The sequence below is a fragment of the Paramormyrops kingsleyae genome, chromosome 7 (genome assembly GCF_048594095.1).
Source record: "Paramormyrops kingsleyae isolate MSU_618 chromosome 7, PKINGS_0.4, whole genome shotgun sequence".
Lineage (NCBI taxonomy): Eukaryota > Metazoa > Chordata > Actinopteri > Osteoglossiformes > Mormyridae > Paramormyrops > Paramormyrops kingsleyae.
The window spans coordinates 8,031,703-8,049,626 of record NC_132803.1 but is presented as its reverse complement, the minus strand read 5'-3'; the positions used below and the strand labels follow the sequence as shown (position 1 = coordinate 8,049,626).

Below are 17,924 nucleotides of genomic sequence, written 5' to 3'. Positions count from 1 at the left end.
ATTGGCTCATAAGCCAGTTATTATCATGGGCCAAATGAGATAAACCTCACTGTTCTCAAGAGTAAATTGTTGTGCAAACAGCTGCAAAATGAGACACATATTTAATGTAAAACAAAGTGCAAAGACATTACAGAGAGTGCAAACAGTAAACAAATGGTAAAAATAATCTAGGTAGTCCATGAAAACTCATTCCCTTCTAATCCCTCCGTTTTACTAGGAAGAATGGCATTATGCCATGCCACATACGATTGACGTTTTTAAAAAATTTAGTTAATGTACGTAAAAATGAATTTTGCATGGCCATATGCAGCAGTGTTAAGCTACGTAGTATGTGCTGTGTGCCGTATGATAGCTGCTGCGGTAACGTACTGCACTGAATGGCAGAGTGACCATCCCAGCCTCACACGCATCTCCCAGCCTCATTCTCAGACCTAAAAGTCCTGTTCCTCCATACAACCATTTTGATGTATGACCTGTCTGTCAGAACAGAACCCCGCCGTAAGTCGGGGACAGACTCTGTATGAATCCATGCACGAGGATGTTTGAGGCCTAATTCACACTTAGTGCAACCAGTGACAATTGCAGATGTTTACAATTAATGAAAAGGGAAAATTAAATTCTTCAGAAATTAAATTCTCCAAGGCAAATATGTAATCTTTGGCACACATAAATAAATGGAAATTCAATAAATCCCGGTTAACATTGTTAGATTTAGATTACATGCTAATGGTCATGGTTAGCTGGATTGCCTCCAGGTTTTGCAACATTTTCAACTGCACCACACTAATATGAATGAAGTATTCAAATTAAGTTGAATACAGTAAAATCCACTTATAACGGACTTCAAGGGACCTGGCAAAACAGTCCGTTATATCCGGAATTGCTGTTTGCCCAGAACACAACTACAGGACACCATTTACTCATGCCACACCTCAGCAGACACACTTGTGTTATAGATTATTATATTGTACATGTAGTAATCCAACTTCACCTGACCAGATGCGTGACTATTAATAATCCCGACTACGTACGTATCTGCGCTGGATATCACCGGCTCGCCACACGCCTTGTAGGCGGAGCCTGCATGTCCGTTATAGCCGAACAAAACTACAGCTAAAAGTGACCCTGCATGGGGACCAAATTGTTTGTCCGTTATAAGTGAAATTCCGTTATATGCGAGTCCGCTATATCCGATGCTTTTTCTGCATGTTCTTAAAGGCGCACGGCCAGGACCAGCGGACCTCGTCCATTATAGATGATATTCCATTATAAGCGAGTCCACTATAATGGGATTTTACTGTATACAAAATATAGCATTCACTCCAGATCCAGATCAGATCTTAAAACTAGGTCATGATAGAGTACCATGGTTAACAGGATCTAATAAATGCTTTAAGAAATACTTTTCAAAAGGTGCTCAGTGATTACTTGTTCTAAACTTATTGATAGGCATAAATAAAATTTTAGTGTAACCTACCTGACAGCGTTATAATAGTTTAATCCATACTTCTTCAGTTTGTCCTTTTCCTGCCACAGGAATGATATGAAAATTTTATTAGGCACAGTCATTGGTTAAACACCTATAAATTTAGTTCATCTTTACGCTTTCAACTTGTATATATTATGACGCTAACAAGACCGTGGTGATTTAATAACTTATAGATTTATCATTGTTTAATTGCCCTAAATTCTTATTCAATGGTGTAGCAACTTTTTTCCCTGCATTTTTCCCTGCATCATACATAATGACATCAGACGCTTTAAAGGCAAAACTCGAGAATTTTATGTGAAATTGACTTTTAATACTAGGTTATTAGATAACTTAATCCAGTAGTAAGTTGCACTCCATCAAAAATGTTCAGTTTACAAAACTCAAAACTATTGCTAGTTACAATAACTGTACAATTTTAGGATAACTTTTTCAGTTTCAAATTTACTTAATAAAATAAAGTTATTCTGACTTAGGGGTTTTGGAGACTGAGCTGTGTGGGTCTTGCTGGGCCTTTAAGAGGCGGAGTGCTTTTTATGTCTCTCTGGTCCTTGCTGTAATGTGGTCAGCTTCTGCATGGTGGGGAAGCCTTGGAATATTCACACAGCCCACTGCTGCTTTTGGGATGCTGAAGGAGCAGCCTGCCGCAGGGTCTCTGACACAGCATGTCACCGCCCTGTTTTATGACTACTGGCACGGCCATATTGCTGCCAGTGCTCCCCGTTTGTTTTGTCTGCTCCATTTAAAAATGTCTAAATGGCTGCATGAAACAATGTGATGCAGCCCTTTATGGTCATCACTGGTAAAACCCCCGCCCTGTATATCAGACTCTGTCATTTGGAAAATTGTAGGATGCACCTATTCTTAGTTAAGATATTCTTGACCTTGGCAGTGCATTGCATCATTGTGTGTCTTCCATTTAACTTAAAAGCTTGATATTTCCTGTGGTAACGGTCTTGGCTATGGGGTGGCCTGCAGTGGTGATGGCAGGACGTCTTTGGAGAGGCTGGGAATACAGAGAAAGACCTTCCCATTGGGGTCATTGCTAATGGCCTCCAGCCACCAGCAGCTTCTGTCATTCCAGCTTGGCAGTTTTCTTAACATTGTTTTGTTGTTGAAATTATAGGTTTGATATAATGTGAAATGTAGAATGATTGAAACGATGAAAAATAATACTTCTAGTACTATGTGTATGGATGAATACTTGGTAACCCTAATTATGGGACCACTTCATGACTACATGACACCAACATAAACCCTTTATGACAGCTGACATCTTGTCAAAAGCATTTACAAAGGTTTATTCCAACTTTTGTACCTGTCATAAATGCTGGCATTGGCAACTCCTGTGTCAAGTTGACTTATCACTTGTGTAGACTGTCATAGGTTTGAGCTGACATAAACTTGTGTTATGACAGTTTTTCCATTCAATTGACAGAAGAGGTTAAGGCTAACTCTAGACTTCTGTGTGTCAGAGTGACATAAAGTGACAATTTGTCATGTAAAGCCAGCTGTAAAACGGAAGGTGAATACTTTTTAAAGGAGGATTACATATGGCCAGAATGAACAGCAGTGTAGCCTCACACCTCCACAGGCTGGGGTTTTGTATCCTGTCTCTGGTTCTGTGCGTGCAGAGTTTCGATGTTTTTCCTGTATCTGTGGTAGTGTGTATCCTGTCTCTGGTTCTGTGCATGCAGAGCTTACATGTTTTTCCTGTATCTGTGGTAGTGTGTATCCCGTCTCTGGTTCTGTGCATGCAGAGCTTAGATGTTTTTCCTGTATCTGTGGTAGTGTGTATCCCGTCTCTGGTTCTGTGCGTGCAGAGCTTAGATGTTTTTCCTGTATCTGTGGTAGTGTGTATCCTGTCTCTGGTTCTGTACGTGCAGAGCTTACATGTTCTTCCTGTATCTGTGGTAGTGTGTATCCTGTCTCTGGTTCTGTGCATGCAGAGCTTAGATGTTTTTCCTGTATCTGTGGTAGTGTGTATCCTGTCTCTGGTTCTGTGCATGCAGAGTTTAGATGTTTTTCCTGTATCTGTGGTAGTGTGTATCCTGTCTCTGGTTCTGTGCATGCAGACCTTAGATGTTTTTCCTGTATCTGTGGTAGTGTGTATCCTGTCTCTGGTTCTGTGCGTGCAGAGCTTAGATGTTTTTCCTGTATCTGTGATAGTGTGTATCCTGTCTCTGGTTCTGTGCGTGCAGAGCTTAGATGTTTTTCCTGTATCTGTGGTAGTGTGTATCCCGTCTCTGGTCCTGTACGTGCAGAACTTAGATGTTATTCCTGTATCTGTGGTAGTGTGTATCCTGTCTCTGGTCCTGTACGTGCAGAACTTAGATGTTTTTCCTGTATCTGTGGTAGTGTGTATCCTGTCTCTGGTTCTGTGCGCGCAGAGCTTACATGTTCTTCATGTATCTGTGGTAGTGTGTATCCCGTCTCTGGTTCTGTGCATGCAGAGCTTAGATGTTTTTCCTGTATCTGTGGTAGTGTGTATCCTGTATGTGCAGAGCTTACATGTTCTTCCTGTATCTGTGGTAGTGTGTATCCCGTCTCTGGTTCTGTGCGTGCAGAGCTTAGATGTTTTTCCTGTATCTGTGGTAGTGTGTATCCTGTCTCTGGTTCTGTGCGTGCAGAGCTTAGATGTGTTTCCTGTATCTGTGGTAGTGTGTATCCTGTCTCTGGTTCTGTGCGTGCAGAGCTTAGATGTTATTCCTGTATCTGTGGTAGTGTGTATCCTGTCTCTGGTTCTGTGCGTGCAGAGCTTACATGTTCTTCCTGTATCTGTGGTAGTGTGTATCCTGTATGTGCAGAGCTTACATGTTCTTCCTGTATCTGTGGTAGTGTGTATCCCGTCTCTGGTTCTGTGCGTGCAGAGCTTAGATGTTATTCCTGTATCTGTGGTAGTGTGTATCCTGTCTCTGGTTCTGTATGTGCAGAGCTTACATGTTCTTCCTGTATCTGTAGTAGTGTGTATCCCGTCTCTGGTTCTGTGCGTGCAGAGCTTAGATGTTTTTCCTGTATCTGTGGTAGTGTGTATCCTGTCTCTGGTTCTGTGCGTGCAGAGCTTAGATGTTTTTCCTGTATCTGTGGTAGTGTGTATCCTGTCTCTGGTTCTGTGCGTGCAGAGCTTAGATGTTATTCCTGTATCTGTGGTAGTGTGTATCCTGTCTCTGGTTCTGTGCGTGCAGAGCTTAGATGTTTTTCCTGTATCTGTGGTAGTGTGTATCCTGTCTCTGGTTCTGTGCGTGCAGAGCTTACATGTTCTTCCTGTATCTGTGGTAGTGTGTATCCTGTATGTGCAGAGCTTACATGTTCTTCCTGTATCTTTGGTAGTGTGTATCCCGTCTCTGGTTCTGTGCGTGCAGAACTTAGATGTTTTTCCTGTATCTGTGGTAGTGTGTATCCTGTCTCTGGTTCTGTGTGTGCAAAACTACACCACTAACCCAAAACAATGGAGGATGAACAAGTCGTTTTGTTGGTTATATGGGGGATCATTTGCAATCAAAACAGAACACAGCCTTTTATTTTTCTGCAATTTATATGATCTTTCATTTTCCACAGAATAAAAAAACGGTGCAACATTATTCCACCAATAATTGCTTGTAAGTTTCACCATCAAAACCTACGACAGTTGATATAGGTGATACATCAACTTGACACAAGAGTTGCGAACCTTGGAATGAACCTTTATAAATGTTTTTGTCTAATTTTGTCGCCTGTCATGAAGGGGTTATATTGATGTCATGTAGCCTTATGAAGAGCACCTTTAGGTAAAGTGTTTGCAAATATTTTAATTAATATACTCTTGTTCGATGAAAAAAACAAATCTTTAAACATTCTTCTATCATTATGTTTGCACACCTACCAGGTTCGTGACCACATGTGGACCATAATTATGGAATCTGTCGTGCCTTCAGACAAAGGGAACTACACCTGCGTGGTGGAAAACAAGTACGGCAGCATCAACTATACCTACCAACTGGATGTCGTTGGTAAGAGCCTGCAGTGCGAGGTCACATCACCGTGGACACACCTAGAAACTAGAGCAGTGGATATTGAAGGACACTGTCTTTACTAGCACTGCGTATCAAAATCAACGCTTCCGACGGCAACAATATTTGTTTTTGCTCGTCTTTGTCTTTATATATCACTTGACTTCTATTTTCACAGCATGTTTTGCTGTGCATAGCCGTGTGAGGTTCCTAACAAACAAACAAACAAATGGTGCAATGTTTAGATGGCATGAGCATGACTTTATCCGTTTCCTGTAGAACGTTCGCCACATAGACCCATCTTGCAGGCCGGACTACCAGCCAACCGAACTGTTGTGGTGGGCAGTGATGTGGAATTTGAGTGCAAGGTTTTCAGCGACGCCCAGCCACACATCCAATGGCTGAAGCACATCAAGGTGAATGGCAGCCGACTGGGGCCGGACGGCCAGCCCTACGTACGTGTGCTGAAGGTGAGGACAGAAACCCTCGTCCTGCTCCACGTCTTCATTGCTTCCCTTCTTTGTAGACATACAAGAGACGAATCCTATTGTGGTTCACAGGGATCCATTATATGGTTACTGCATCAAAGAGCAGACATGATTTTGTTCTGCATCACCAACCGTCTATATGTCTTGGCAGGCGTTTAATTTCTGGTTGTGGTATTTTTCTAGCCTTACTGGAGTGTTGGGGGGAAAAAAAAGTAGCGATACTAATGTTTATGGGATTTAAATAGTTGACATTTAGTATTCCAAATCTTAATTTAGAGACAGTTTGATTGGAAACTGTATTTTACAAAATGTTTTACATGAGTGATTTTCCCTTGCTTAAATGTATATCACCTGCTACTATGTGTTGAGCATGGTTTTGTTTATAATGGTTTTGCCATCCCAGCAGAAACCCGGCGATCCCCCTGCAATTCTGTCCCTCTAGAACAGTTATCTTTTGGATATTTGATCTTTGATCCACTTTCTGTTTACTTCTGTATCTTTCTTGTCCCCAGCATTCGGGGGTCAGTAGCTCGGACACCCAGGTGCTGACGCTCTACAATGTGACAGAGGAGGAAAGTGGGGAGTATGTTTGCAAAGTGTCCAATTATATAGGAGAGGCCAGTCAGTCGGGCTGGCTGACCGTCATCCAGAAGGGGGCTCAAGGTAACCACCCAGGTGGAGCCACGCCTAGTGGGCGGGGCTGTTGCCAGTGGGGGGTGGGGCTATTGACTAAATGAGTTCAGATGTAGGGTACTTCCACTCGTCGTCAAAAAAGTGACAGACCTACTGTAGCTGTCTTTCTCTCAGCTATCCAGTATTTCCCATTTGTTTTCTTTTTTTTCTCCTTGCCATGAAACATGCCCAGCAGATCTGCTTGGTCGAAGCATTTTGGACCTTGTGTATGGTTCCTTCTTTCTTCCTTACTGCCTACCTGCCTGCTTTATTCCACTGCTCAATCAAGTCATACCCCAGCAACCAGAATTGGTGGACTGGATAATAATTAGCGTGATATCTCAAAATGTGTCTGACAGGTCTTTTTCAGCATTTGCAGACACGTTAAGGTTGAAGTTGTGGACCTGATAGAATTTTGAGACAAATTACACCAAAAACGGTAGCAGCAAATACAGAGTGATTTCGAAGAGAGGACCAGCTCAGACACTTCATCTTCTCAGCACGATAACTCAAAAATTATACATCTTTTCCGACTTTGCAGGCACATTATATGGTTGAAGATATGGACCTTGTCAAATTTGACCTGAGACAAATCATAATAAAATTCAAGCAGTGATGCTCAGTGACAGCAACCAGAAGGATGGGTTTTATCATCATGGACCTGGGGGGTGGGGGTGGCCACCCTTATTTCATAACATTGAAAGTGGCAAACTTAGGCTGCGTTCACACTGCAGGCCTTAATGCTCAATTCTGATTTTCTACTCAGATCGGATTTTTTGTTTGCCTGTTCACATTACTCTTTTTAATGTGGGCAATATCAAATTTCAATGTGAACGGTTCACTATACTGAACTGGCCCGCATGCGCACAAAACAACAAAGACACGATGCACATGCGCAAAAACAAAGACGTCACTTTATTGATTCGAAAACTGCCCGGTTACGATATGAACCTTCCAGTTTTGCCTGAACAGATTTATCTCCCGAAATACTTATTAAATCCAGCACCTCACTCTCCCTCCACTGGCCAGCTTCTCTCTCCATGTTTGGCACTCTGACGGAGACATATGGTGACTTTCGCCTGCGCAGAATTGTGACGAACTTCGATCGAGAGTGACGTAAAAGTCGCATGAATGCCAATTTCGCTGTTCAGATTGAGGTCACATTGCAAAAAATCAGACCTGTATCTGATTTATGACCACATACTGAAGTGGCCCAAATCGGAATTGAAAAAATCGGATTCCATGTGACTTGTGCTGTTCACATTGTCTTGAAAAAATGCGTTCTGAGTCGCATATGAGCAAAAAATCGGATTTGGGCTACATTTGTCGTGCAATGTGAACGTAGCCTTAGTGAAGGTGGATAGTTTGTATTATTTGCATGTCAAAGAGCAGACAAGACTGAAAACAGAGGCTGCAGCCACTGTCTCATCACTACAGCCATTCAGTGGATCTTTTTGCAAGTTTCCTTGTACTTCGTCTTTCACACTGGACCACAAACAATTCTTGTATGTTCGCACATACTGGCAATAGTTCTGATTGGGCTGGGTATCGCTAAAGAGCCAAAGTCTTTCACAAGTGCCCAATTGGATTCAATTTTGATTATATTCAATTTATGCTTAAGACACCTTCACTAATGTGCGATTAAACTCGATTTGTTGTAAAAACAGTGACTTCAGGCACTGCACTGCAGTGAACAAAACAAAACAACAGAACAAACTACAGAACAAAACAACATAGTTGGTTAAACTACCATTATATGACGAAAATAAGATATCGAAACAATATATAATAATAACCATGAAATTATTTTTTTTTACTTGCCCATGAATACATGGAAATATTTTGTCCACTCTTTCTCCTCTGCAGTTTTTGTACCCGGCCAGAAATAAATTCTCCAATCTTTTAGTTGCGTTTACTGGCTTTACTGTTACCCACATAGTTTGGAAAAAAAAACAGATAACAGTATTTTCATAACCGATAGCAGGTCACATCCAATAATATCCATTTTTGTCTAACATTTAACGGTTTATTTAATTTATTTTGCATTTACTGTATATAACGGTTGGGCCCCACCTCGTGCCCGTAGCTTCTGGGATAGGTTCCGGAACCCCCCGTGACCCAGAAAGATAAGCGAGTTGGACAATGGATGGATAGATGGATGGATAATACTTGGGTTTTGACATGGGGGTGGTTTTGACAGTTTGGGGGCGGGTTCATGGCCGTTAGCAAATGCTATTGGCTGATGGCTCCTGGTTTTGTGATTGATGGCACACTACGAAAAGCTTCACCAGGAGCCTCTTCAGAAGTGAATGTATGCTCATAAGAAAAGAGTTAAAATTTAATTTAATTATTATTATAAGACTAATAAATAATGGTTTGCTTTTAACTTGGCTAACTGTCAACGTTCCACTTCGTCCTCAAACCATGTGATAGTCGCAAACAAGTTGGCTCCTTTACGTGAACGATTTTTTTTTCTTTTTTGTTAGTTAATTAATACGAGACCATAATAATAATCTTTTCACAACACTGCTTGGCCACAGGCCCTCCATGCACTGGCTCATGCTGCTGTTTTGCACATTGCAATTTATTATTTATTTACGTGGCACATCGTGTTCTGAGTGTGATTTTGTTTACCATGGCCCGCGAAATGTTAAAACTTGCAAGTTTATATTTTTCACATTGTGTTTTATCTCTGTCTAGTTTTGATATTGGTATGACACCGTAAACTCACCATGTAAAGTATTAGATCGGGGTCACTGAGTACTCAGGCTCATAGGGCCTAATAGTTGCCAGCATTCTGTTCCAAACTTCCTCTGGCATTAACCCCAGCGCCAAAGCTGTATGCCAGGAGCTTCATGGAATGGGTTTCCATGGCCGAGCAGCTGCGTGCAAGCCTCACTTCGCCAAGTGCAATGCCAAGCCTCGGATGGAGTGGTGTAAAGCACACCATCACTGCACACCACTCTCAGGACTCTGGAGCAATGGAAATGTGTTTTGTGGAGTGAAGTATCACGCTTCTCGGTCTGGCAGTCTGATGGATTAGTAAGGATTTGGCAGATGCCAAGAGAACGTTACCTGCCTGACTGCATTGTGCCAGCTGTAAAGTTTGGTGGAGGAGAGATAGTGGTATGGGGTTGTTTTTCAGGTGTTGGGCTCGGCCCCTTAGTTCCAGTGAAGGGAACTCTTAATGCTTCAGAACACCAAGACATTTTGGATAGTTCTATGCTTCCATCTTTGTGGGAACAGTTTGGGGAAGGCCCTTTTCTCTTCTAGCATGACTGTGCCCCAGTGCACAAAGCAAGGTCGATAAAGACATGGTTGCCTGTGTTTGGTGTGGAAGAACTTGACTGACTTGCACAGAGTCCTGACCTCAACCCTATCGAACACCACTGGGATGAACTTGGATGGATATTGCGAGCCAGGCCTTCACGTCCAACATCAGTGCCTGACCTCAAACATGCTCATCTGGATGAATCAGCAAAAATTCCCACAAACACACTCCAAAATCTTGCGGAAAACCTTCCCAGAAAACTGGAAGCTGTTATGTTTGCAAAGTCATAAAAGTTCCTGTGTGTGTAATGACCAGGTGTCCCAATATTTGTGTCCATATAGTGTATCTTTTGTTTCATTTCATCTCGTGTCTTGCCGGTTCAGCAAATAACATCATTTGCATAGCATTTCAGCATAGGTTCAGAAGCACATAATAATTCAGGCACCATTCATCATAATAATTTGAGTTCAACATTTAAGGAGTTGTCCTGTGCGACTCATTCTCTTTTCCCTGCTTGATTTATGCAAGTGCTATGGTTTTGCATCACTCCAATTTGATGTGTCCTCTCTTCATCCTGCTGTACCTGTTTTGATTTCATATTCTAATATTCTGTGTGTGTGTGTTGGTTCTGCTGGGGTACATTTCATGTAGCCTTCTGATGCATGTAGAAAATGTTGGGCTGTGGTATTTGTGGGTAGAGCAAACTCCAGCCTCCCCACCTTTGTCAGACGGTGATGGGTCAGTATCTTGGCCAAGCGCTGAGTGGTCTCCTCTTATTGCTCGAGCTTGTTCCTCTATTCCCCAGCTTTCAGAGGGATGTCCTGGGAGACCAGGATTGGGACAAAGGGGGAGCCACCTCTTCTCACGGCCCCCCCTCCCCCGAGATGTCAAAGCAAACCTGGTTGGCATCTTCCTCTCATATCCTGTGTTTTTTTTTTTTCCTCTCTTCCTTCTCTGGGGACTCTGTCGCCTTTTTTCAGACGGCGGGGGTTAACACCACGGACAAAGAGATGGAGCTCCTACAGCTGAGGAATGTGTCCGTGGATGACTCTGGGGAGTATACCTGTTTGGCGGGCAATTCTATTGGGTTCTCTTACCACTCTGCTTGGCTAACCGTTCTCAAAGGTATTAAGTGGTTACTTTTGCACCCTCTTCTTAACATGGTTTTCTTGGCCTCCTTTGCTGTCCGTTTGTCCTCCTGAAATCCCATCAGATGAAGTGCCACCCCAATTAGCCAGCTTTTTATGTGAATGTTTTAATGAACAAAACTTCCCCCTTTCAGGGGTGGTTCAAGCCCCACCCTCAGCAGAGTGGTCACATGTCCATGTGCCTTTAATCATGCCCCTTAACCCACAGCTCCATGGGCACTGCACACTGGCTGACCCTTCACTGTGATCCCAAGCTTGCTCTCTCCTGCAGCTGTGTCTGTGTGTCTCATGGGGAGCAAAATCGGATAGGCAGAGAGCTGCATTCCAGTGTACCTGCACTCATACTTGTGCAAAAGGATCATATAATTTTTCACGAGACTGTCCATGCATAGCTACTGCTGCTGGTTGTGTACAGGTGGGAGTCATAACTCTACTTGATGGTGGCCAGTTCTACAGTAGTATAGCCTTTGATCACCTAAAGAACTGAACTAAAGTGAAGTCAAATTAAATTAAAGTATGTAAGTACTATAATAAAGTATATCTTACCTTGGAAGTTACATTTAACTAACCACTTAATATGAGCAGCTGTTTTCTGTCAGCTGTGTGAAATTGTCTGGCAAAACGATGGGGAAGACTTCATTAAAACTTATAATTTTACTTGTTCTTCCTAATTGTCCCAGCTTTTTATGCTTTTGTGCTGCTGTGAGAGGGTCTGTCTAGCTGATGTGATTTCCTAAAAGGGCATTCAGCTCTTCAAGGTGCACCTTGATAATCAAGTGGCTTCTGCTGAACATCAAACTAATTTCCAGAGTGAAATTAATGTTGATTAAATTATCAAGGTGCCTGTCTTTCAGTCTTTGTTCATTTATATAGTGAAGAGGCTCTTTTGTTTGGGTTTGTTGTCATTCAGTTTGTCATATAAAGTAATATGAACTGTATCATTTGTAAGTCATGTTAACAGTGACCTATTATAGAGATTTCTAGGTATATATTTCAGGTGATATTCCACTCATATTTTCTAAACCCTAGTAGAAACATCAGGAACTAGTAGTCTCTAGTAGAAACGTTAAAGCCATGTTTTTAGTCATTTATAAACACGTTCCTAATGCATTCATAAAGATTATAAACATGGCTATACAAATTTATAAAAAGGCATAAGATACTATAGCTATGTTCATAATGTATTATGACTGCCTTATGAAGTTCTCATCTGTAATGCACTATAGATACCTTCATAATGCAGTAAAATCCTGAATTCTTATACTAACCATTATAATGCATTATGAAGTTATTTATAGTGCATTATAGATAATAGCTTCATAAAGCATTCGTAATGCATAATACACAGGGCTATAATTTGATATGCCTTTTGATAAACATTTGTAGCCATGATTATAATGCTTTATGAATGCATTATTATTTGCTGTGAATGTGTTTTATAAATTACAAAAAACATGACCTTAAGTAAAGTGTTACCAAATGTCTGTATGACTTGAGAGTTCTTATTCTGTTTTGAAGGAGTTTTACTGAATTTCATTGGGAATATCACCGAATCCTAGACCACCACCACGTAAAGTGGGCAGAGAGGTGGTCATTAGTGATACGGTAGTGCAAACAGTTGCAGCTCTGCTATCCTGCAAGGTGTGTGTGTGTGGCTGAATGGCAGATGTGTACATGTCTCCTTTTAGTAGAGTTTGCAGAGCAGTTAAGTGTTTTTACTAAAGTGATATGCTTGTAATGAAAAAACAGTCCTACATGGTTGAAAAAAGACGGGATATAAAGAATAAAAATGAAAACTTGCCCCCTGTGAGCTGTTGCTGTGTCTGTGATAGTGCGATGGTCTCCTGAAGTGTCCTGCACACGACTGGCCTCCTTCCTGCTCATCTGAGGCCCGGCTACAGCTCACGCCGCTGGAGAATGTGGGGCGAAACCTAAAGCCACAAAGGCTCGTTTTATAACCCCCACAATAGGACCTTGTGCTTACAGCTCTGTGCCAATTGGGTCAATTGTACTGGCTGTAATCACTGTAGGGTTTCTGTGTATTAGGCTGCTTGCATCACAGGCACATACAGCTGTCCGACCTGCTGTTTCAGGGCCCTGTGACATTGTCGTGTGTGTGTGTGGTTGTCCTCGGCGTTGTCATGGTACCATGGTTGTATGCTGGCAGGATTTGCTTTACACACTGGTGATGACATTGATTTCCCCTTCTGCCCCCGCGTGCCCCAGCCAAGCCACCATCTCCAGTGCCCAGCCAGACCTACCTGGAGGTGCTCATCTACTGCGTGGGCTTCTTCCTTATCTCCGTCATGGTGGCCATCACTGCAATTTTCAAGATGCGCAGCGCTTCCAAGAAGAGCGCCTTTGGTGACCAGCTGGCTGTGCAGAAACTGGCAAAGAGCATCCCCCTGCACAGACAGGTAATAGGCAGTGGATGGGGGATTTGATACACTCACCCCTGTCTGTCCGGCCTGTCACCAGTGATCATGCCCCACCCTTCAGATTGGTATCTCCCTTGTCTTATTTCATGTATGTGCGAAACTGACTGATTACTTAGTGCTATGAAGCTGAGAGCCAGTGAGGTGCGTGGAATGACCTGACTTTGTGCAAAGAGCAAGCAACCGGTTGCTTTGCTTGTGCTCGTTACATTGATATGTCCATACATAATCACTCTCAGTAACGCGTTTAATAACTTCGTTTTAGTGCTTCTCCCTCATTCACGCGTCTGCTTGCACTGCCCCTTCCAGAGAGTGACCTCCTCTGCACCTCCTGCAGGTATCCGTGGACTCCAGCTCCTCTCTCCATTCAGCGGCTATGCTTGTGCGTCCATCACGTGTCTCCTCCAGTGGCACTCCAATGCTCTCGGGGGTGTCGGAATACGAGTTACCCCAGGACCCACGCTGGGAGGTCCCTAGGGAGAGGTATGTCCCATAGCCCATAATAAAGCCCTGCACTAATCTGGCTTGTGAGAGGAGCCTGCTGTCCTGGGTGCTGATCCACTGATCCCAGCCTGCAGAGTTTCCTGCAGAGAGCAGTACTGATTCATGAGCGTGTTTTTGCAGGTTTTTGTTCCGCTAATCAGACTGTTTCACTGTATGGATCTGGCTCTGTGGGTGAAATCTCGTGGCTGGTGGAAGGATGCCCCCCCGGGACACTTTAGCAAGGCCCTTAATTGTCACTTGCTCCAGGGGTGTATAAGACGCTGTCTGACACAGAGCTCTGACCACAAAACCTGCTCTCACTTGTATATGCATCTGTGTGTCTCATAGAGAGCAAGATAGATTATGAAAAAAATACCAATTTCTCTGCAGGAGTGAAAAAAGTCTCACTGTGCTATGGAACTACAAGTACTTTATTTATGCCCTTTAATACAACATTAATTTGATATTAGTACTACATTAATTTGATACTTTTATCCAAAGCAACTTACTCTAGAGGGAAGAGTTACAATTTCTGTGTGTTCTCTGGGATTCAAACCTATGACCCTTGTGTTGTTAGCAAAATGCTCTACTTATTCGGCTACAGTAGCTAATAATGTTGAATGGTAGGAGCTAATTAGTTTTACTGGTTTTTTTGTATTCTGAAATCAAATTTTAGCAAGTCTGAGGAGCTCTGATCTTCCAGTAGTGAAACCAGAGCGGATTCCCATGGAAAGTTTCATTCAGCTTTTAAGTGGTCGGACTGAAGCCTCCACTGATCAGTGTCCAGAAGCTCTGGCTGAGCCTTGACAGTGATGTCTGTCTGCCAGCAGCAGAGCATATATATGCACGACCGATATCATGCAGCTTTTCGTCAGGCTTTGGGATGAGTGCCTTGTGCCAAGGTTATGCTGGTTTCAGACCATTGAATTTAATGCTTTTATGACATTTGCGCTACCATCTGTTGACAATTGTGTCCTTGCTATTGTCACCATAGGATGAATAAACCTGTAGAAGCCTTTTCTTGTTTACTCTTTGAATGTCTACAGTCACACAGAATCATAAATATAACCGTGTACATAACAGATGATATACCAGCTCAGTCAACAGTACATGATCACTTTAGGACAGTTGAAGTGGCACTTTGGGACAGCTGTGGGACTGTAGCCAGACTAATAAAAAATGATATGCTGAGTTACATATAACCTTAACACGGATCTTGCCTAGCTTGGATGACTTCTTGCAGACAGCACAATAGGCTTCTTGGTCATATCCACTTCCTGGTCACATCCATGGAAATATTGGTTTTTGAACTATTTTGGATAGTTAGCTTCATATTCTGAATTAAATTTTCTAACTGTAATGTCCAGTAGTTTTTAATCACAAATGTCCAATGCACAGGCAGAGCAGACCCCCCCCCCCCGTTCTTATACTAGTGTCAGTGTTGTTCAGCAGTAATAGTGTGTGTGCTCTGCGATGGGTCAGCGCCCCATCCGGGCTTATTCCCTGCTTTGTACCTGTACCTTCTGGGATAAGTTTTGGATCCCTGTGACCCTGAATTGGATAAGCAGGTGCAAAAAAATGGATGGATGGTTTTTCAGCACTGCCCACATCCTCATCATGTCTGCCATGTCATCAGTAGTTATCTGTTTTGCACACACAAACCATAAGGAGTTTCTGGGCAAGAAATCCAGTAAAACTTCCAATCGCGGTGATGGGAGCCGACCTACCAACGCTACTCTCTTACTTTTATGATGCGGGTGGGTACATGAGGCTGCTCTTTTCTCATATTTGGAAGGCTTTTTTCAAACTGAAAATCAGTGTTCGCACAAAAGAACAGCAGCTCCATTGTTTACGCCAGAGACCAACTGCTGAGCCTCCGGCTCCATGTTACAGCCAACGAGGGGCGTGAAACTGAGGAAGAAATACCAGGGCTGCGGGGCAGGAAGGAGACGATCAGTGAGGAAAGGAGATACAGACTATATCTTCCTTCCATCACAATGGGAAACGTAAGATCACTGGCCGAACAAGATGGATGAGTTAATAGTACTAGTGCGGAAATGGGAGACGTTTATGTGAGAGCTGTGTATTGTTTTTTACGGTGACATGGCTGCACTGCACAATCCAGTGCATAAGCCAGTGCATAAGCCTCTCGTTCAGCAGAAGCCAGTAACCTGCAGGGCTGTGAGGAGCCGGTCCCAGGGTACCATGGAGACACTGTAGGACTACTTTGAGTTCAGTGGGAATGAGGAGAAGACCGATGGGCACACTTACTGCATAACTACATTGTTATATGGAAAACACAAGGATGTTACATTGTTTCTCCATCAATAAACCAAGGACATCAAGGCAACTCTGAATCTGAAGAAGATGGTTTTAAGGAAGAGAGACAGAGAAGTGATAAGGAGGACACAGGAGGAACTGGGAGAGAACATGAAGGAGGGGAAGGACTGTTACAGGTGGACTTAGAGATGAAACTCCAGCAGTACAACACCAAGGAGGTGTGGAGGGGCATGAAAACAATCACTGGACACAAGCAGAACAGTGGCTGGGTGACTGAAGGTAATCTGGACAGAGCAGACAAGCTAAACCGGTTCTTCAAATGGTTTGACGAGGAATTGGAAAACCACCAAAAGTCAGGCTCCTACACTCCCTGCCTCCCTCAACCTACCTTCCCTCCCCTTCCTCCTATGCCTCTCTTCAGGATTACTACATAGGGTACAGCGTCAACATCAGGGACGTGAAACATCCCAGCAGAGCTGGTTAGAGAAGAGCTGAGCCGACTGCCACCAGGCAAGGTGGCAACCTAGATGGCAGCATCTCAAGCATGCTTAAGAGGTCTGCCACCCTGCAGTGCATATTAGATATGGGGATCTTCTGTCTGTTCCCCATACCCAAGAAAACTCACCCCACTACACTCGATGACTACAGGCCAATGGTACTAACGTCTCATGTCACAGTCACAGAAGAGACTGGTGCTGTCAATGGACATTGGACCCCCTGGCACACAAGGGCGTTAAAAATGCTATAGTCTTCCTGCTTCACATGGATTATATATGGAGATGACTCAAAAACCGTTTGAAGGATGTTTTTCAAATTTTGGAAAACACTGTATGAATAAAACTCAAAAAGCATTTGATGCATCTTTTTAAAACTTTGCAAAGGAATTGTATTGTTACCTAACTGGAACTGATTACATTTTGAGACAGATCACCCCAAAATTGAAGCAACGTTTAAGGCATTAACAAATCATCAGTTTGTTAAAAATAATTGTTTCTTAGTTTTGCTGGTCATTTTAAATAAATCATTTAAATGTGAAAATCTGAGGTATTTGCTTAGTCTTCGATTAACAGTTTTTGAATTTAGATTCATGGATTAGAATTGAACTCATGTTTATCTGGACTTGCTGTTTTACTCACGTCAGCTTCACATCCCCTGTTGAACTTGGTCTTGACTCAGACCTGATTTGTTAATGATATGGAGTTGACTCAGACTTGACTAAAATGGATGTGAACACAACACTTACATCAATGACCTATATGTCTATACATACAGTACGTATTAATAATTGTCCATTTATAGTGCAATGGAACAAATAAATGGGCCAATAACTGAAAACTGAAAGTGACGCGCCTGCTGTACTGCTGCTCTGCCTGTGTCCTGGACATAAAACGTCTGATATAAAAATTACCTGGCTTGCTTTTGTTGCAAGATATTGCAGCCAGAAAACTGAATTTTGAATATAAAGCTAACTTTACTGTGTTAAGCTACATTTTTTGGTTATATTAATTTGTCTCCACACGTACCTATCCTTACAAGGTTCCGCATACTGTAGTTGAAGCAGCATGTTAACACACACATAAATGTGAAAATCTAAATGAACATTAATCCATCCTTTAATACATTTTCTATACTCAGTTGTCCTATGCAGGGTCGCGGGGGTCCAGAGCCG

The 17,924-nt window shown here is 42.7% G+C and overlaps 1 protein-coding gene across 3 annotated transcripts in view; it reads left to right on the top strand.

Moving 5' to 3' along the window:
• fgfr1b (fibroblast growth factor receptor 1b) overlaps positions 1-17,924 on the top strand; it is a 43,870-nt gene that overhangs the window by 21,051 nt on the left and 4,895 nt on the right. For 2 of the 3 annotated variants that reach the window (XM_023811730.2, XM_023811732.2), the window contains 5 exons: positions 5,355-5,478; positions 5,758-5,948; positions 6,479-6,629; positions 13,284-13,474; positions 13,830-13,975. In XM_023811730.2, coding sequence (XP_023667498.1) covers positions 5,355-5,478; positions 5,758-5,948; positions 6,479-6,629; positions 13,284-13,474; positions 13,830-13,975 — 803 coding nt within the window. Of the gene's footprint in view, positions 1-5,354; positions 5,479-5,757; positions 5,949-6,478; positions 6,630-10,889; positions 11,035-13,283; positions 13,475-13,829; positions 13,976-17,924 lie in introns of all 3 variants that reach the window. The other variant, XM_023811731.2, reaches the window with a different exon arrangement.